Genomic DNA, 21,811 nt, shown 5'->3' with positions numbered 1-21,811 from the left:
ATACGTGTAGACGATTTCTACGAAACACTACCCCTCCGTTAATAATGGACGGATTTTTACAAACGATGTGTCAAAATTAAGTATTTTTTGTCGTCCCCTTTTACCAATTTCTATAATAAAAGTCCTCGGGCTTTGTCCCACAGACCATCGAAATCCCAATGTATTTTACAAGAGCGTTGGTTTGTTTCCAGAGTGAGTTCGTTTTCACTTACGACTGGAGTTGAGTAATTGATTACATTATCTTTGAGTTGACTCTTTAAAGTCATCGGAAACTATCTATGACTGTTATTCGTTTATAAGTAATTGATCGAATTCAGAGCATAAAATAACATGTTAACTGGGAGACACAAGTGTAGCCCAGTACTGAGATTTTGTCGTCCAGTGGCTATGGATGGTGCCGTCATATTTTTTTTAATGATTCAAATTTTAAATGTATTAGGATTTTAAAAGTATTAGAAAAATAACATTGTGTAAATATTTCTAGAATTTGTTGGACGATTTACAAGCAAATATAATCAAAAAATGCATTACAAGATACGTAGAAATGTTTGATTTTTACTTTAATCCAAGCAAAATTTTTCCGAGGGTCCCCGGACCCCTTTTTTGATGGGGCCCCACAGTAACCCCGGGCTCCACTGTCGCCCAGTAAAAATCCCTTAAAATATGCTCTGATCGAATTAGAGCAACAGGTTCATTAGTCTTCAATATTACATGAAGTTGAGGTTATTGGTGTTGTACAATGAATGAAATTTTCCTTTTTCCTCAAAAAGGGTGGAATTTTGACAGTAAATTTTGAAATATGATTTGAATTGGTTGATGAATTGGGATCAGTGACAATTTCTTCAGTGTCTGAAATTGTTAGGCCTTAACTAACCTGGGTTTTGTTTTGACTGACGATGGTTGAGGTTTGACGATAGAGGTTGACTTGTCTTAAAGAATTTGCTCCAATGTTGCTTCAAGATTCACTCGTTGGTCACCAGTGTGGTTATTGGCGTTGGACAATGATTAAAATAATAGTATAATGAACATTTTAGAAGATTTATTACATTGATAAAATAAAATAAAAGCAAAGCATATGTAATCTTTGATAAAAGTAATCAACAAAAGTAAATAATAAGTTAACAATAATTGCAAACATGTGTTATAAAATAAAACTCAATTAAATAATTACAGGTGGTTAGCTACAGACACAAAGTCATAGTTCCGATATTAATATTCACGAGAGGTCGTCCAGTGGTCGAAACTCGACCAAAAATATGTAATGTACTCACTTAACTATTTTCACCCCACACTGTAAATAAAACATGTGATTGGAGTTTCCTCCATTTGTTTTGATTTTCTGTTTATATTTCGTTGTTATTTCGTAACCAGCATAGCAACGCATAAGATCCATGTTATTTTTTTACAACTTTTAAACTTATTTTTTGTGCTTATCTTTGAGCCTATTTAAATTTATAAAGGGATTCTGCACACCTACAGGAAAATAGCTTTCCAACGGTATGCGTAGATTTTCCCTACGATGCACACGAGCTGAGAAAAAAGGTTTTAAAGAAACATGCTTGCCTATTAATATATAGATAGATAATGCATTTATCAGTTGTCAAAATCAAAAGAAAAAAATTGAATATTGTTCAGAACTAGCATTTTAAAGATAAAAATTAATAATGAACAATCCAAGCAATATTTTTACTTTCGCGATTTATAGCTGTGTGGCTTAGGGTTAGAGTGTGCCTAATAGAAATGTGGCGAGAAAAGTCGATGGTTTTTATGTTTCAAAACTGGAACCCAACAGTCCTTGATAATTGTAGGCCTACTTTTAATATAATGCAATTGGCTAGAGAAACAGTTAACCTTAATCTGAACAACGCTGCATATGCACCTTAATCCATTCCTCGCTCATTTTTAAAATTATCTCCTTTAAAGTTCCATAAGCTAATTATATGTTACATTTTAAGCTGAGATAAGCTACAGCACACACACACACCCAATCAAATATTTGTCGGTGTAAGTCGTGAATTAAATAATTTTATATTTGAATCTGGGGTGAGTTTAATGCTTTATTTGAAATGGGGACCATACGAAAGTTGGTATTTTAAGCCAAGTATGAATACAAGTAGCCGTACTTGATTTATTTTTGTACGACAAGTTTACACTTGTCCACGTATATAATTAAAGTACAGAAGTGAGAACTGATATATTGTTAGTTGAGTAGTCACAACACAACTCGTCGTGTAAGATGCCAGAATGGTGTTGGTTTTGAATCGTCAAACTCATTTGTTCAACGACGTCAAAACACAACGCCCATGTGATGAAATGTTGGCCTCAGTTTAGAAGATGTTTTGAAACTTAAATGTTTCACCATATATAGCTACTTAAAGCACTAAGGAGATTATAAAACAAAACATTCATTCATTTGTTATTCTAAGATGTCTACAGTTAATGACGAACACGAAATCATGACCTTAAGTGAAAGATATTAGGATCTCATCAAAATCATTTAGCGTTGAACTTACTCAACAACACGGATACAATTTACAGACTTAAGAGGCCCCTAATTCTGGACCTGCCCTTCAGATTTTTGTGATTTGGTTTTTTTTAGAATATTTGATGAAGTGTATATTCAATTACATGTTTAAACAGGCATAGTTCTCCAAATTTATCGTTATTAAAAACTTATAGAGACTTGCTAATGATAATACCGAAGTTTTCTAAAATCCATAACATAGTTAAGCGACAGTGGTTAGACAACAACTAGCGACGAAATTACTTGTCTTTAAAATTTACTAACATATCCAAAAGAAAACTTATAATTTGTTAAATAGCCCTTTTTGTCTGATTTATCACATAATATAATTCAAAATTAAACTGTATCTCTGTACTGTTGATTTCAATACTTATTTTTGAGCTTGAAAACTAAAAATATGCTCACATTATGTCATTTTTAATTTTACTTTGTATAAGATTAGATATAAAAGTCACTAGACAGTATCATCCTGTAACGTTCGTAGGTAATATTCTAAATAGTCCAATTTTAAAACAGTAATTAATAGTGAATGTTGCCAAAACCAATTCGTCCACACTCATGTTAAGGCCAGATTGAAATATTGAACACATTTTGCGAGAGTTTTCAATTCTACGAGCATAACTACACAGAATAATTATTATGACATATTAAATTATATAGGTGTTTTTTTTTTATCTCTATAACAAAAAAACATACTGGTCCCAAACCTAGAGCTTACTACACAGACTACATTTACGTTATTAGCTAATTAACTAGAATAGTATACTTCAAAATAACTAGCATTTTATTAAACTACAATGAACTGATAACCATACTGCATTTTAAATATTTTCCTATAAATTATTTTAAACAACTGTGCTACTACGACTTTTCAGTCAATATTAGAGACAGAAATATGGACGGACAGCCAAACGTTTTCTTTCCACGCACACAACATGCGTACGAAACCCCATCCCAATTTTTACTATTTTTACAAACTGTATAGAAATATTTTTCTTGTAAATTATTATTTGTGCAAATTATTTATGGTTTTCTTATTTCTGAATTGCTGAAACAGTAAACACACAATAACTTTAAACTTAAACTTATATTTCCTTTAAACAAATTTAAATAATAATACATAATAAAATTGAGGTTATATTTACCTAACAAACAACCGAAGGTAAAGTCGTGATCTTACAATCGTGACACTCACCGCAACGTGTCGAATACTAAAAGCTGGCTCTACACCCTCACGGCTCTCGCGACACGAAAATAACCTGCGCTCGATATCCCCCCTACACCCTCTTATACTTGCACCTGTGCATCTCTGGAGTGTCTTGGGGTGGAAGATACTCTCTGTGCATCTCCACCCTTGTCTTGGAGCGGAGGTCACTCTTATACTTGCATCTGTGCATCTCTGGGGTGTCTTGAGGTGGAAGATACTCTTATACTTGCATCTGTGCATCTCTGGGGTGTCTTGAGGTGGAAGATACTCTTATACTTGCACCTGTGCATCTCTGGAGTGTCAGGGTGGAAGATACTCTGTGCATCTCCACCCTTGTCTTGAGGTGGAGGTCACTCTTATACTTGCATCTGTGTATCTCTGGGGTGTCTTGAGGTGGAAGATACTCTTATACTTGTACTGTGCATTTCTGGAGTGTCTTGGGATTGGAAGATACTCTCCTGTGCATCTCCACCCTTGTTTTGGAGCGGAGGTCACTCTTATACTTGCACCTGTCCTGTGTATCTCTGGAGTGTCTTGGGATAGAAGATACTAACTGTGCATCTCCACCCTTGTTTTGGAGCGGAGGTCACTCTTATACTTGCACCTGTCCTGTGTATCTCTGGAGTGTCTTGGGATAGAAGATACTCTCTGTGCATCTCCACCCTTGTTTTGGAGTGGAGGTCACTCTTATACTTGCATCTGTGCATCTCTGGAGTGTCTTAGGGTAAAAGATACTCTGTGCATCTCCACCCTTGTCTTGGAGTGGAGGTCACTCTTATACTTGCATCTGTGTATCTCTGGAGTGTCTTGGGGTAGAAGATATTCTTTGTGCATCTCCACCCTTGTCTTGGAGCGGAGGTCACTCTTATACTTGCATCTGTGTATCTCTGGAGTGTCTTGGGGTGGAAGATACTCTCTGTGCATCTCCACCCTTGTCTTGGAGCGGAGGTCACTCTTATACTTGCATCTGTGTATCTCTGGAGTGTCTTGGGGAAGAAGATATTCTTTGTGCATCTCCACCCTTGTCTTGGAGCAGAGGTCACACTTATACTTGCACCTGTGGATCTCTGGGGTGTCTTGGGGTGGAAGATACTCTCTGTGCATCTCCACCCTTGTCTTGATACAGAGGTCACTCTTATACTTGCATCTGTGTATCTCTGGGGTGTCTTGGGGTGGAAGATACTCTCTGTGCATCTCCACCCTTGTCTTGGAGCGGAGGTCACTCTCATACTTGCATCTGTGTATCTCTGGGGTGTCTTGGGGTGGAAGATACTCTCTGTGCATCTCCACCCTTGTCTTGGAGCGGAGGTCACTCTCATACTTGCATCTGTGGATCTCTGGAGTGTCTTGGGGTGGAAGATACTCTCTGTGCACCTCCACCCTTGTCTTGGAGTGGAGGTCACTCTTATACTTGCATCTGTGTATCTCTGGGGTGTCTTGGGGTGGAAGATACTCTCTGTGCATCTCCACCCTTGTCTTGGAGTGGAGGTCACTCTTATACTTGCATCTGTGGATCTCTGGAGTGTCTTGGGGTGGAAGATACTCTCTGTGCATCTCCACCCTTGTCTTGGAGTGGAGGTCACTCTTATACTTGCATCTGTGCATCTCTGGAGTGTCTTGGGGTAGAAAATATTCTTTGTGCATCTCCACCCTTGTCTTGGAGTGGAGGTCACTCTTATACTTGCATCTGTGTATCTCTGGGGTGTCTTGAGGTGGAAGATACTCTGTGCATCTCCACCCTTGTCTTGGAGTGGAGGTCACTCTTATACTTGCACTGTGCATCTCTGGAGTGTCTTAGGGTGAAAGATACTCTGTGCATCTCCACCCTTGTCTTGGAGTGGAGGTCACTCTTATACTTGCATCTGTGTATCTCTGGGGTGTCTTGAGGTGGAAGATACTCTGTGCATCTCCACCCTTGTCTTGGAGTGGAGGTCACTCTTATACTTGCATCTGTGTATCCTGGAGTGTCTTGGGGTGAAAGATACTCTGTGCATCTCCACCGTTGTCTTGAAGTGGAGGTCACTCTTATACTTGGATCTGTGCATCCTGGAGTGTCTTGGGGTGAAAGATACTCTGTGCATCTCCACCGTTGTCTTGAAGTGGAGGTCACTCTTATACTTGGATCTGTGCATCCTGGAGTGTCTTGGGGTGGAAGATACTCTCTGTGCATCTCCACCCTTGTCTTGGAGTGGAGGTCACTCTTATACTTACTCTTATACCACTTTGTATGCATCTGTGCATCTCTGTAGTGTCTTGGGGTCGAAAATAGTTTCTGTGCACCACCACCCTCTTGAATTGAAGTGGAGGCAACTCTTATACTTGCACCTGTGCAAGTTCATTTTGTATGGAGTAAACAATTATTATAGTCGCACTCGATGGTTGGTTAAAACGATATTTATTATGATGATATCTACAAAAATAAAATTAAATCAACTGTTTACTCCTCGCAAAACCATTTCTCCTAAAGCTCAACTAAACGATTGTGCATATGGATTTTCTGATAAAACTTAGGCTTGTCTCAACAACATTTCACGTTTCAAATCAATTTTTGTGTACCTTCTGTTGCTTTTGAAGAATCAATAATGTATACTTTGTTTGAAGTTCATTGTTGGTGATGGTGAGTTAATGTTGTTCAAAGGTTTATTGCGGACATTTTCCATCACGAAAGTAAAAAACAATACACAACGTTTCGGGATCTGGAATCTGATCCCGTCTTCAGGTGAAAAAACTTAACTAACACAGATAGATAACACAGATGTAGCACAGATGTAGATGTGGGATCAGATTCCAGATCCCGAAACGTTGTGTATTGTTTTTTACTTTCGTGATGGAAAATGTCCGCAATAAACCTTTGAACAACAATAATGTATAGTTGGCCACTCGGCGGGTTTTCATTATGTAGCGGCAGCCAATCAGAGATTGGACAATATGCCAGCCCTTGATTTTTTACAATATATAGGGTCCATGAAACAAAAAGCCCTGCGCTATTTTTTTTTTCTTTTTTGTGGGATCCCTTTAAACAAATGTTTTAGTTCTTGACTGTAAAAAGTAAACAGGCCCGTCATGAAAACATGTCGTAAGATGATTTTTAGTAGGACCTTCTCCAAATTGGAGAGCACAATATTGTATGCTGTCTTGTCTACTAAATTATGGATAATGTGTATTTATATTTTCTCTCGTCTATTATCGGATTTCTGAATGGTGGTTGTAAAATTTAACATTGACTACTTTTTCTCGTCATCGTACACTCTGCCATTTTTGTGAACGATTCCCCACCGTTGCAGTCTTCCTCTGGTGTTCTTAGTAATCCTTAAAAAAACATATTATGTCCAGAACAAATATTCATGCTATTCAAAATCGGATGAAAATTACCCAAGATATCTTGTTCACGGGCATGTATAAAAACGATAACAAATAAGTGCTTTTGATCCTTGGTCACTTGTGACGCCAAAATAAAAATGTAAATCAGTCCTGGGTCTAGGTGTTCCAGTGCCACCCACGGTAATAGCTTCTTCCAAAAAACAATATTCAATATGATTAGCTGTTTATGAACTCCAAACCAATTCTTATGGGGAAAGTTTAATGTTATATCTAATTTAATTTTGTATTGACATTTTGGAAGTTCAACTCTTTTCCCTCCAACAAGCCTGGAACAGACACCTTTAATTTGAGCATTTTTCCGTTTCCTACTACTTACCAGTGCCTACAATTTTTATGCAAAGAATCACCTTACAAAATTAAATAAATTATATATGGGTTTGAACTGTTTACTTACAATAAAACCTATCATTGAAAAAAAAACTCTTACATTGCATACTAGTTATAGCAAAATGTGATATAAACTGATCCAGGCTGTTAGCTGTACAAAGATTCTTGTGCTGTGTTCAAACAACTCTACTTTGACTTTGACATACTGATATCAATGATGCATTTATTTATTGAATACAATATCAGTTAAAGGGTTTTGTTATTCAAAGTGGACGTCCTTAAGTCACATTTTTAACATAGGTAATGGGTACAATTAATTGTTTAGACTGATACTTTTACATACTTAAATATAATCAACGCTTAAATTTTAACTCACTTATCTCATTGTTCATACGTGTTTCACTCATTGCTATTTATTCGTATTTTCCATATGGTTGGACGACCTTCTCACCGCAGTATTTCACCTTCCTTTTTTTGAACTTTTGGAACAGTTACACGGAACTGTTTGGAATAGATTTGTTAAAACCGTTACATTACAAACAAAGAGTTCCATTCCATTTCCTTTTTAGGCGTTCATTTTGTTTTTAGTGGATCTCTGTCTTTAACCTCCATTTTGTCAAGTGATTGGAAACTTTATCTCAAATCGATGGTGTAATTTCAAGTTAAAGAGATACTGGATCAGTATGTCTGATATTAATACAAAAAAGTTTGAATGTTCATTTTGTGACAAACACTTTTGCTAGTAAATTTAATTTAACGCGCCATACACGTAATGTGCATGATAGTTGTTGTAGTGAACAATCTGACTGTTCAAACAACCCGAAAAGGCTTATTTGCCCAGAGGCCCAGAGGGTGATTGCTCTCATCAATTTTCGTGGTTTGAGAACTTGATCCAGCATCTGGAAGAAGCCCATGCCATTGAAATAATAGTTGGGGAGCTGAATTTTGAAACAGAAGAAGGTAAGTTAAATTTATTATAATTATGAACTTCACAATACTGTATCCAAAATATAACTATAAATATAATAATAAAACTTTTGATTTTAATTTGTATGTGCTTTTTCATTGTGACTCCTGCTCCATCAACAATACCTTATACCTTATAACCTTTCTCATTGTTAGCAAATTTAACAAAACTGTGCAATTTCTTTGAATAGTTTTCCTTAATATGCTATTATATCATTGTCTTTTAAGAATAAGCCGGTTTTCGTGATGTAATGTAAGAATAATTAAATAAACGAAACCAGTTAACTAACTTACAGGTCCATGTCTATAAAAGACTTGTTATTATTATGAGGAGGAGGAAAAAAGGTATTTCATAATAATTAAATTTTTATGCAGGAAAAATAATAAAGTTGAGAAGGAACGGAGCTATTTGTAATATAACGGTTTCGCCTAACCTATTCTATACTTTTTGTCACAGTTGTATTGAACATGATCCCAAACAGTTCCGTGTAACTGTTCCAAAGGTTCTAAAAAAAGGGAGGTGAAATACTGCGGTGAGAAGGTCGTATGGTTGGGGTTTAACTTGCAGGCAGATTTAAATGTCTTTGGTTTTTAGGTTATTTGATTTGTTTTGGTAGGAATGTCACAAAAACAATGCCGTCACAAACTTTATTGCAATTATTATACCTGCTTATTTAATGTAAACAGTTAATTTTTGTACACTAAATAACAATTTAGAATCTGTATATGTTTTATTCATCTTATATATACTGAGCTATATTTCAAAACTAGATCATGTGGATTAGAGGACACGGTTTACGGCCAAGTAAGTTTTAGTCAACTTTAAGTCAGAATTCAATATAGGCTAGGCATATTTAATAGTTTAATAAATTTATTCGAATTATAACTAACTGTGGTTATTTGATTGACAGGTTGGAATGACAACAATGACGATGAATTCCAATTAGATCCATCAAAGGGTGAGTTACCAGTTTTATGTCTTAACCTAGGTAAAATTTGTAACCTAACTTGCCTCCCTAGTAACCCTACTTAAAGTAGTACATTATAAGCAAGTACAATAAGGGATGAGAGTTATCAGCTGTAACAATACTGGGTAATAATATCAATAATAAAATTAAACTGTCATAACCTAACCTAACCTAACACACAGCATACTTACAGACAAACTTGAATGCTATGGGGTTGGGGGCGTGGCTCTCACGTTAATAAAGTCCTATCTGGATAATAGGCAGCAGGTAATCTCACTTAGCGGTGCCCAGTCTAGACCTCTGACAATCCAACACGGCGTTCCTCAGGGATCGGTCTTGGGACCAGTGCTATTTCTGGTATCAATCAACGACCTTGAGCTAAATGGTTCTTCTCTCAGGTTTGCAGATGATACCACCATCTTTGCAACGGGCTCTACCCCTGCGCGTGCGCTTGACACGGCTGAAACACTTTTTGATGAAGCTAAGGCATGGTTCTCAGCCAACAGATTTAAGCTGAACGAGGAAAAGACCCAAAAAATCGTATGCACCCTAACTCGATATCCTCAAATCGAAACCAAAGTCCATCTGCTAGGTTTCACCATCGACCCCAAACTGACGTGGGCAGATCATATCGAAGTTGTTTGTAGAAGGCTGTCAAGAGTCGTGTGCCTGTTACGCAAGCTTACCAAGCTAGTAACTCCACAATATTTAAAGGTGGTCTACCACGCTCTTTTCCATAGCGTGCTGAGTTACGGCCTACTGCTCTGGGGGCATGCGCCAAATTGTAAGGATGTACTCTTGCAGCAGAAGAAGGCTGTCAGGGCTATAACTTCCAGCAAAAGACTGGACCACTGCCAGCCTCTTTTTGTAGAAACAAACATATTAACGGTCTTTAGCCACTTTATTCTACTAAGTGCAACATATGTTAAAAGCAATATCCATAAGTTTCCAACCAGAGATACCGTTCACAAACACCAGACAAGACGAAACCATGAAATTGACATCCCCTTCTGTAGACTTGCTAAGACGAAGAATGCCTTCCCGACCATAGCAATTAGGATCTACAACAACTTGCCCCAAGATATAAAAAACCTGGAAATAAAGAAATTTAGCACTGCCCTTAGGTCCTGGCTAGTAACCAAACCTTTTTATAGCCTTGACGAATACTTTGAAACAGTGAATAAATAGGGTTGATCCACCGCCATAAGTGATTGAATGTATATATTGTAAATAGATTTTATTAAATAGTACTTTACTTTTATTTTATCATGACACAACCTATCCGGCAAAGCTGGTCTTGGTGAAGAGGAAGGTAATCAGGTAATCAGGTAACCAGCCATAAACTTGCTGATTGTGAAAAAATCAAATGAAGGGTTTAGGCTACTAAGTTTTAATCGAATCGATAACTTTTTCAATCGGTATTATCATAGCCCAGTTAAGAAACTGTACAGTACCCCAATTTGAAAATATGATCCAGTAGGCCTACCAGAGCTTTTACCTGAGATAATTGCATCGCCGGCTTGTCCGTAGGCCTACAATAAGTTGGAATGATCGGCAACAATAGGTACCGTATAGCAAGAGAATAGTGGCCAATCTGTCATTAGATATATTGGGCTTACCGAGGATAAGTTAATATACATTTCCTTTTGTAATTAACAACAGTTTCATGTTGATCTAAGGACATGCCAGTCTAACCTGCTTTGATCTCTAACTCTGCTTAAAATTAAGCTTTAACTTAAGTCAGGTTGTACTTTCAAAATAGGCCTAATTTTGTATCCTAATAGGCCTAATCATACTTTTCAGATCATAACGACAGTATCCGAGAGATTCTCACGAATATCTGTAAAAAGCAAGGAGTTACATCGGAGAGACGCCGACTGAGCTATCTGAATGCCTTTGTAAAACTTCTCACCAAATGTGAACATGATTATTCCAAGTTGGGGTTTACTGCTGAAGAAATTTTATTTTGGTGAGTTGTCAAACAGCTGTAGGAAAACAATATATCTTCTTTATTATTAACATTTCAGATTTTGGGGTTGTACAGCAAACATTCAATGTTCTTAAAGGCTAATTTTGTTAAAAAATTTAAATATTTCCCACAGCTACATAGATTTATCTGATTGTCTAGCCAGTATCATGCTGATTTTGTTCAATACAGTTTGCATATATTTTTTAAGTACCGTACCTACCGTAGTCTATCATAAAATCTCTGTTGAATACAGTTGCTTTTATTATCCATCAATTGCTTGATTAAAGAATTCAATGACTTGTTCTATAAAGGGAAGTTTTATTAAGTTATGTTTTCAACGTAAAAACATTTACTGGCATCAGTGTCTGATTTGCTACCCACTAAACATGGTAAAATTACAAGAACAAACGATTGAACCGATGAAACAATTTGGTTGGATTTGAAGTTATTGAATATTGTAAAAGCCCAAAATAAATCCACTTTCACTTAATAATCCATCGCTATATACATACCATCGCATTCATACTAAATCTTAACATAATAAATTGTTTTACCTGCATATGATTCCGCTCCAAAAGTTTTGTGTTGTTCTCTAAAAATTTGTCTTCAAAAGCTTTTGGCAAAAGACGTAACCATAGCCTTGTTAGTAAAGTAGAACTTTTATAGCTTGAAAGTATGTATACTTTGACACAGGCCGTGACAACATGATACGACAGGAGCGGACCAATAGTGTCCTTGACGGGTTTGCTCGTTAGTGACTAGAACCGGCTTATTAAATTTCTATAAATAACTTTTTCTTGCCCCTTACCCCATGTCTATTTACCTCCTTTTTTCCCCTTTTAAAACAAATATGGTATGAGTTTAAAATTACTTCCTATAGTTTGACGGTTCCATAGTTTGATAAGTAGGCTACCCTTTAATCCATAAAGTGTCAAACTATCAAGGTTCTCTTCTAGTCAGATCCCTTTTAGACTAACCAATGTCAGATGAAGTTATCAATTGGCCTAAGCCATGGACTAATGTTCCACGTCTAATTTGTCTGCAAGGCGTAACACAAAGTGTTTCTTTCCAGCTTGCGGCCAGCCTTGCTGCATGATACAACGCAGGTGCGTTCCGGAGGGTTGAGAGCACTGCGGTACATGCTGCACAGTAAACATGAGGCGCTGATATGCTACAAACTGCAATACCCGATCCTGATAGCCAGGTAGGTGTCAATCTTGTTCAAAATTTAGTTGAGTTGATTTAAAGTAGGCTTAATACTATGGGACCATAGCAGTAATTTCTGCCCTTCACCTTCGTTGTAATTTGTAGCCATTCCCTATGCTGTGCACCATTCCTAAATACTCTCCTTCGTAGTCGCGGTCTTCCCTTAACATGATACATTTCAACACTGCATTATCATTCTAACCTAAAAACAGAACACTAAAGTCAATAAACAAACGGGTCTGACTTAGGGGAGGTACAAATGAGGCATTTAGTTCAAAATTCCTCCGCGAACAGCGCTGTAGTAGAGAGCACTTTGGCAATGAAGGTTTACTAATCGCAAAAATAGTTCTGTTCATAAAATAAAATTATAAATGCCTCAAATTCAATTTTACTATTTTTTAATTATAAAATTAAACTATCATAACCTAACCGAACTAACCAAACTTGCTGATAAAGAAATAATATAACAAAAGTTTAGTAATCGGAAAAATAATTCCGTTTATTAAATAAAACTAGAAATTGCTCAATTAAAATTTTATAATGACTTAATAATAAAATTAAACTGTAATAACCAAACCAAACTTGCTGATAATAAAAAAATCTTGGACAAAAAGTTAACGCTACCAGCGGGATTCGAACCAGGGACCTACAGTATATCAGCCCGGCACGCTAACCAATAGACCACCGAGGCCGATGGCTGTTGAACGTTTTGTTACGGTAATGGCGTTCCCTCAGCTAATAAGAAGATCTCAGCTGTCATCGTAGCCTCTTCTATACCTCCCCTGAGTAAATACCTAAACAAACAGGTACGCAATGTTTAAAAACATCAGCTGGTACATTTAAAACAGCTTATAGAAACACTGTAGCAGTACTTCCACTAGAAAATGTCTGGATCTTTGTTGGCTCGTGGGGAAGAGCAGGGGTAAGTTTTGACACTTCTGATGTTTTTCCCACCGTCCTTGGACCTGGGAAAGGAGCCATGCTACCATTTTCCTAGCTCGAGATATTTCGTGGGAACCGATTTGCTTATGGAATAAAATAAATAGATTAAATCTATTATATGTTTGGTTTTGTGTTTTCTTAAATGTAATGTAAGTTAATATTGACCTTTGAATTTGTACCTCGCTATATAATTATTTTTTTAAATTATGTTTAAAGTTATTAATAACTTTTAATTGTAATTTTGACTAGGCCTACCTTTAAGTCTTATGTAATTCTAGAAATAACGTTCAAAATCATCAACTAGACAAATAGAGGTTTGACTTTGTTAAGTCTTTACAAACAATAGATTGACTAAGACAATTTTTTATTATTTTTATTGACAGTTAGGTCCATTTTAACCTTCCATTATAGTGCCCTCAAAAGCCTCAGCTCAGAGCACGAAACTTATCAAGCTAAGCAAAGGGGTGAGATGGTACAATACAAGAATGAACTGTATTGAAGTTTTGTGGCGGAACTGAAACTCATGTCATGACTGCTATGGATTCCTAGCCAGTAACTGACCAATTAAAAACAAGTTAACGTTTTGAAAATATAGGCTATTTCTTATTTAATTTCATAATTAACACGACTAAGTTACTCTTTCTGTATGCCTATGTTTGATCTCGCAGGAGCATGGACCTGATCACAGGCAATGACAATGAGCGAGTGCAGGCCTTGAGAGTGGTGCGTAAACTCATGTGTCTAGTCGTGGACAACTTCCCCATCTGTGTGGCCAGGTCGTTAGTCGCCATCGCCTCAGGGACTGAAGACCGCCTCATCAACCTCACGCTGGGCGCTCTCGCAGAACTATGTACGTAGTCATTCAATTCTTATTGCAGTTGTAGCTGGTTTTAGAACAAAATTATAACATAAGTAATTGAATTATCTCCATTGACCTGGCCTATTGTATGACATGTATACTTAATGGCAATAAACTATTTGAACTATTGAATTGAGCCTTTATAAGGATGTGCTATTTCACTGTCACTGACAGCATTTATAACCAATGTTTGAGGAAGTGAGTGAGGTTTCTTATGGTCCAATGGTGGCCAGAATGTTAGCCTGCTATTCTAAAAATAATCCCTACAATCTATGCTCTTGTGATCTATTTTGTCTGTACATATATTCTATTACTTTTTAAAATAATATTTTCGTATTCGGTTATTTAATGAAAACCCTTCAGTAAAACTTAACCCACATCAATTGGTACCAAACTTATTTGGGTGATAGTATTCTCAAGATAAAAGTATTCAGGACAATGGGACAAGGCTGATAACTCATCACCTGCTGGTTGAAGAACACAAATGGCACACTAAAATATGGAACTGCTTAAGACCACAAACTGCAACAAATTTAATTTTTTGGCCTAATTTATTAATTTTATTAATTTTGAGGTGATCAGTATAGTTGGCCATCTGGATGATTAAAAAATCTGATCATTTGAGTTTTACTGTTTTTTGTTGCACACATAGTTAAAGTCCTAATAATACTTCCTCCATTAATGTTTGTGCAATTTTTAGGTGTGCTGAATCCAGACCTGTTGATATCAGTAGGCGGAGTGACTACAATCCTGCGTAGTCTCGCCAGTGTCAAGTCCGCTCGTATGGCCGAGGCGTTGGTCGGCTCACTCCTCTACTTGCAGAACAAGCCTGAGACTAGGCTACGAGCTGGGCTGAGTCTGGACTGTCTAGCGGCTCCATACACTGATCTGCAGTCTTCCGATAAAACTAAGTTAGTGCTGTTAGCAAGTGTGTCAAACTCTTAAATCTTCAGTCTATTGGGTCTGAAGAAAATTGGACTATAGGTTTTATCAGCTAAAACAGAGAATCTTTTTAAAGAGATTCACGGTCTCTTAACCCTTGCATTTGTCCCCATATGAGCCTCAGCTCTGCGTAGATCGGGCAATGGAGTGAGCTGGAATAGTGCAAGAATCAACTTTATAACCTTTATAGATAAACATACTAGGCAACGGGATAACTGGCATGAATTTGTAATCCGTTGCACTGCCAACTTTCCAACTTGAAATGCTGAAAGGGAAGAGGTCCACTCTGACAGAAGAAACACAAAATACTTTAAATATACAATAAAGTATATAAATAACAAATAAGTAGAACGTATTCACAGTCAATAATTTATCATCATTTCCCACCAAAGGTTTTGAGTTGGGAAGAGAGATGTCTTCCGCTACAAATTCAATGTCAGAGGAATATTCTTATTTTTGTTTACAGTGGAAAGTGTTTCACAATTCTAGTGTCATAGTGGCCTATTTCACATTCAGATAAACATGATACCCTAACGAAAATCCTAAATATCAGGTAACTTATAGATTGTGTGAACTAGAGTGGCGAGCAGGACACAAGAACCCTTCCCGCCACCGCCGCTTTTGTAATGTTGCACCTCATCTTAAAATCTAATTGGTGTTAAATATTACTTAAGTTTAGTTGTGTAACTCTCAGTGTTGTTTTTTAATTGACACAATCTATACTGTTAATTTGTTGTCCATTCACAGAGATGGCCAGTCGTCGGAGAGTCTCAAGTGGCCTCACGTTACTCTACTGTCCACCCTTAGGTCATGGCCGGGGGTGCTGCACTTCTGTCACCCTCTCAAGGACGGTCTGCGCTCTATAGTGGCCACTCTGTACCTCAATCAACTGGACGTGCGGGTGAGTAGAACTCAACAGACACAGACTTCACTTAGAAACCACTGTTCTTGTCCAGGGGGCTCAAAACGGACATATCCACCTGAAACTCAAACATAGCTTAAAATTGTCTGCTAATCCATAAGGAATATGTTAAATTCATTTAATAATACGGACACTTTTTTCCTTTTTTACAGAAAGCCGTACTAGATCTGCTGTACGAATTGCTATGTCTGGCTCAACCAGAATGGAGTGATGAGATGAGTGTGGCCTTGGAAGCTGTGGATCCGTCCAGATCACAAGAAGCCTTCAAACTGTCGGAGGGATTTGTTGCGGCCGAGGGAAAAGCCGTACTGCCTCATCTGTCCAAGTGCAGGTATGTGTATGGTGTGAAAATAGTGGTCAACGTGTGGATCGCTGACTAAGGATACTGATTGCTGATTTTTATAGGTAACAATACTGTGTCAGTATGAATTTGTTGGTGCTAACGATTCGAAAGTCTAGTAACTGAAAAATATTTTGAATAAACACTAAACAGCAGTAGGTATATTTCAAGTGGGTGTAACGAGATAAATACCTATACCTACCTGATTTACGATTAAAATTTTTTTCTTGGCTGTAAATGTAATGCTATTTGGCAAAAGTCTGTAAGTAGGATCATCATAGGTAATAAAGAATTATTATTGTTTTTATCCACTACTATTAAATCCATAATGGAAGAGGCAATGAATAAATAACTCACTTAAGAGAAACTTTCCAGGCAGTTGATAGTAAATAAAGAGTTCACATTAAATTAATTTAGTCCATATTTTGTCCCCTCAAGGGGCCTTGTTTAGAAGGAAATAGTAGAATTACAGTTACAAAACTGGTTCAGTTTGAATTATCTAAGATAGCCAAATCAAAAAGTGTTGGTTTTGGAACTTCGTTGGTCTTTCTACTACTTTCTTCTGTAAAATACCCCTTAGATGTACGGAATTTCAAGTCAAATTGTGTTGTTAACTTGATTGTGTGCCATCAATGGCCACCTTTTCTTAGGTTACAAGTTAGTTCTACAAAGTAAAGTGTTTTTTTTTTTAACAATTGTATGTTCCATGTTTCAGGGTGAACCTATCAGAGCTTCACTTGTCTCTGCTGTTGTATTGTTTTCTAGAGGTGGGTTTACTGGATGCCATTGTGGAGGTAATCATTGCAGAAGACACGTTCCTCTCTGTACGGGCCACAATTTTACTAGGTATGTCTGATAGATCATTTTTATTTTTCGTAAACATTAAATCCACAGGGAAGATTACCTAATGTTTTATAAGTGGGTCCTCTATAAACTCAAAAAACTCTCAGGTGAATCCTACCCCTGAACCATATTTTCTTGATGAAAAACTTCATTATTAAGTTAAATCTTTGAGAAGAATTCGTAATATTGTAGTGTCTTTTAAATAGGGACAACAGACAGTTAGAAGACAGATTTGAACAATATTTTTTTCAGGACATTTTCTCTATAAATTCTTTTTTAAATAAATGTATTAGGTTAGAGCGGGCTTGCTTGCACAATAAATGAAGGCGTTGAAACGTAAAGTTAGTTACATTTTTATTTGATAATGAGTGCTGTGCCACTAAAAGAAAATCACGATTGCCGATCCGGACTAGCGGGAGTCCGGACAAGGCCGATCCAGATGAGCGAGAGTCTACTGTACTGCCTCCTGGCTGGATAGACAACATCGCTTTAATAGCTTACTGTATTGACATTGGTGAACCGAATGTCCAAGCATAACACGGTAAAACCCCGTTAAACCTAAACTCAGTTTAGCCGAAATCTTAGTAAACAGTTCAACCCATTGGAAAATTTGCAAGGAAATAAAAACTGACAACTCTGGTATAGGTAGTTGGTTAAGTAAGCTTGGCCAATAGGATGTGGAACAGACAATGACACTGGCTAATGAAACAGCTGATCTTAGTAACAATAACAAAGCTACACAGATCTCACTCCATTCTACACCCATCCTTTATTCATATTTGGGTTAAAACACACACCTAGGTGGCGTCCCCATCTCAAATGATGATAATAATTTTGATTGTCAATGTTTAGGTGAATTGCTTCATCTAATACACTTGCTGTTGCCGCCGGAGTGTTGCAATCTGACCCCCTCACTGCCCAACCTGCTGTCCTACGCTGTCAGAGGTCGGCCCCACTACACTGCACCGGGCTACATCGACGCACCCGTCACGCCTCAGTCATCACTGCAGTCGGACATTGGTGTGGACATCACTAACAAGAAGGACCTGATATCTAGGTAGGCTGTGTGTATCTTAGACTGTTGTTGAGATGATTCTGTGTAGCTTTGTTACTGACTAAGGTCAGCTGATTCTTAGCCAGGAACATGTATCCCAGAAAAATATTAATTAAATAAAAGCGTAATAAACAAGGACAGCTGGGTCCAGTTTCAATTTACTCTAAAGTCAGCCTTTTCTTAGATACCAGCTCTATAGACAATGGACGATATTCTTTATTTACATGTTCATTGATGTTATTCTTAGGTTGTCGGTTACTCATCACTAAAATAAATTAATCACAATTTACTAAAAAATGTCGAGGTATATTTCAAGTTTACATCAAAACTCATCTTCAGCCTCTAGTAACAACATATCAAGTCAATTATTTATTAACAAACAAACAAACAACATTAATTTATTTTAGTGATGAGTAACCGACAACCTAAGAATAACATTAATAATGCCATCACGAAGGAAAAAACATACCGGAATGAATGTTCATTGATGTCACACATTTTGTTTTAGCCCAATGACAAATGGCATGTGGGTCTCAATATCACTTGGAACGAACCAACAACCTTCAGATTTGAAGGCAAACATTACAACCACTGGGTTACAAGTTCAATTCTAGACTTGCCCAAAATTAAACTAGCTTTTAAATCCTTCAACCTTTCTAAACCTCAGTTTTATCCAGATAAATTTTAACTTGTACCAGAACCTCGTTAATTTATTAGATTAATAGAGCACGAGGTGAATACCTTTGTCCTACATTATTAGTATTTTTAGTGAGGATAGCAGGCGTACTAGAATGAGAAAGATTCCCATAAACATCCTGACAAAAAAATCCTATTACCTTATTAAGTTTGACATTAATTTATTTGCTAACCTCTTATCGATTTTAACTTTTAGAATGGGTATCCGTAGTGGACACAGCTCTGTAAGAACAGTGTCTGAGAGCTCCAACACCGACAGGTTTGCCAGACAAGACGTAACTATCAACTTGGACAAACGGACAGTAAATGAAGAAGAATCTCCATACAACGCTGATAGGAAAGATACTGGTGATACCAACAGGCGTAATTCTAAATCAAGGTATGTAATAAGTATCAATTTTGGCTGTGTTTTACAAGTAAATATTTTACTACTTTTTTCATGTAGGAATTTTTTTTTAATTACTGCCTAGTAATTTTCTTAAGCCTGTGAAGAATAAAAGATTTGCATGCCTTGATTTTCTGACTTGCTCAATCACTCGAGCATTTAGGCTAGGATAGCTCTGCTCAAAAACTAAGCCGCTCAGATACCACTATAAAAAATACGGAAATCAAAACCTAACTATGGAAAAAAATTGCATAAAAATCATAGGAAAAAAACTTGAACGGGTTTGGACCGATTTCCCTTAAAAGAGTTACAAAAAGTTTGTAAGACTACTTTTGCAAGAAAAAAAAACTTTTTTGGCCATGTGATTTGTGACAATTTAATTTATCAATTGATAAATTAAACACTTTCATTATCACAGAATAGCTTACTGACTGAAAAACTATCACAATACACAAATGGCACAAACTGATAAATAAAAACTTAATCCTAATCTTGTAGGTACGTTAACGTTTGTTTTCTCTGTTACAATCCTGTTTTGATAAGTAACAATAATATCATATCATGTTTCTATGATCGGTGCAGACTGGATCAAACATCACACTTATTGAGAGATGTCCATGAGGTTTTGGCTGACATGACAAACTTATCCGACGTCAGAATGCCCACCAGAAGGTGAGTTGATTCTGTAAATTAAAATTAGCTTTCTAAGAACCATTTTGTGCATTTGAATAAAATGTCCACTTTCTTAAATAACTGTATAGCTTTTATCTATCAGTACGTATGGTATTTCATTAGTATTTATTGTAAGGAGTCGTCTCATAGTGACCTACAGCCTAATTTGAGGTCCAAACCACTGGATCCCTGATTGTGTAATTGTCACATAGTTATAAGCAATTTTTTTTGCGAGATCTGAAAACATACCTCTATACCATGTGCCACAAGTGCCATGTTCTAGCTACCTGGCCAACTGTACCCTAATATAGTGGCATGTTTTGCCTTAGCATACAAATGTCATTGGTTCAACTTAGGTTAAAACACCATATTAACTAAACATCATCATCGTCTCCTGCAGTCACGGAAACGATATGATTGTTTTTCACAATCACGGCAAAATTCTGATCATCTTCCGCGGTCGTGTAGACATCACCGTCGTCCCTGGGATCTTGGCAAAATTCTGATATTTTTCTGCAGTCATGTGGATATTGACACTGTCACCCGCATTTGCAGCGAAATTCTGATTATTTCTCATGGTTGTGAAGACATCATTATCGTCTTCCTCTATGGTGCAGACACCATCATTAATCTTAACAAAATTATTATCATTTCCCGCGGCCGTGTAGACATCATTAATTGTCTCCCCTGGAAATGTCATCGCCGTTATGTGCAGTTGCGACAAAATCAGTAATTTTACAATCTTTGCTGACTTGTTGGGTTTAGGTTTCGGCTTGAACTTTTTTTGTCTATTGAAGTTTGATACCGATACCAATGTCCTAGTACTGGCAGTATCGAGAATTGACACATCCCAAATATATATGTAAGCCAACCTATTCTAAGTTTTAGTGTTACATTAATCATAAGATACCATTCCATTACAGGACAAAACAAATGTCAACGTCCCTCCCCACATCGATGCCTACTAACTCTCCTGAGGCGCCGGCCAGTGTGAGAGCCCAACAGCGAGCGCTGGCCGCAGTGATGGCGTTGTCACGTCTGCATCGTCTGCTACGTCTGCGTCCTGCGCCTGCCAGCATCCATCTGGATCACATCCTTGCGACAGTCACAGGTGCGCAGGCGCTAGACGGGGTCGAACTGGCGCGGGCCAAGGGGAAAACCCTCAGCAGGAGTAAACTGAATCAGGTACTGTTCTGAATCGAGTGTTTATCAGGAAATAGGGTTGTAACGGTCCATAATTTAATGTTTTAAAAAATAAATTGGTACCTATTATCGTAAATCAACAAACAGTTAGAATTTTTACATTCCAAATTCGGCTGACGATGTGGTCATGTATTTTACGCACTAACACCAGCTTGTATCAAAATTATACAGGGTGATTTGTACTCAGTGTGACAAAAATTTGTTGGTGTAAGTACAAAGTAAATGAAGTGTGATGATGCATATCAAATGTTCCAAGTCTCAAAATTAGCTTCCAAAAAAATTATTTTATGTTTTTAAAAATAACCATGTTTTTAAACTTAATACAGCGATTTCTCAATTACCTGTATATGGATTTGAGTAGATAATGTAATTTTCGTGTTCTACATTAAATTTTGAACAAGAATA

The 21,811-nt window shown here is 37.1% G+C and overlaps 3 protein-coding genes across 3 annotated transcripts in view; 1 reads left to right on the top strand and 2 right to left on the bottom strand.

The window, feature by feature from the left end:
* LOC128994749 (photoreceptor ankyrin repeat protein-like) overlaps nt 1-3,762 on the bottom strand; it is a 104,809-nt gene extending 101,047 nt beyond the window's left edge. The window contains exon 1 of the mRNA XM_054419506.1: nt 3,670-3,762. The gene's annotated coding sequence lies outside the window, so the exon portion shown is untranslated. The remainder of the gene's footprint in view (nt 1-3,669) is intronic.
* Nucleotides 3,763-4,418: 656 nt separating this feature from the next.
* Nucleotides 4,419-5,513, bottom strand: LOC128995715 (uncharacterized). The gene has a single exon (XM_054420733.1). It carries the CDS (start codon nt 5,511-5,513, stop codon nt 4,419-4,421), a length of 1,095 nt encoding a protein of 364 aa, XP_054276708.1.
* Nucleotides 5,514-9,038: 3,525 nt separating this feature from the next.
* The window catches only part of LOC128994549 (rapamycin-insensitive companion of mTOR), a 40,207-nt gene continuing 27,434 nt past the window's right edge, over nt 9,039-21,811 (top strand). The window contains exons 1-13 of the mRNA XM_054419172.1: nt 9,039-9,210; nt 9,317-9,364; nt 11,177-11,342; nt 12,415-12,546; nt 14,159-14,340; nt 15,050-15,260; nt 16,039-16,192; nt 16,366-16,544; nt 17,269-17,399; nt 18,249-18,453; nt 19,343-19,525; nt 20,114-20,203; nt 21,127-21,388. Of these exons, the coding sequence (XP_054275147.1) occupies nt 9,180-9,210; nt 9,317-9,364; nt 11,177-11,342; nt 12,415-12,546; nt 14,159-14,340; nt 15,050-15,260; nt 16,039-16,192; nt 16,366-16,544; nt 17,269-17,399; nt 18,249-18,453; nt 19,343-19,525; nt 20,114-20,203; nt 21,127-21,388 (1,974 nt within the window). The 5' untranslated portion in view covers nt 9,039-9,179. The remainder of the gene's footprint in view (nt 9,211-9,316; nt 9,365-11,176; nt 11,343-12,414; nt 12,547-14,158; nt 14,341-15,049; nt 15,261-16,038; nt 16,193-16,365; nt 16,545-17,268; nt 17,400-18,248; nt 18,454-19,342; nt 19,526-20,113; nt 20,204-21,126; nt 21,389-21,811) is intronic.

This window comes from Macrosteles quadrilineatus, unplaced genomic scaffold (genome assembly GCF_028750875.1).
Source record: "Macrosteles quadrilineatus isolate MER2022 unplaced genomic scaffold, UCM_ALF_1.0 Scaffold_5__1_contigs__length_97177068, whole genome shotgun sequence".
Classification (NCBI taxonomy): domain Eukaryota; kingdom Metazoa; phylum Arthropoda; class Insecta; order Hemiptera; family Cicadellidae; genus Macrosteles; species Macrosteles quadrilineatus.
Note: the sequence above shows the minus strand (reverse complement) of the source record. Positions and strands in the feature narration are given on the sequence as shown.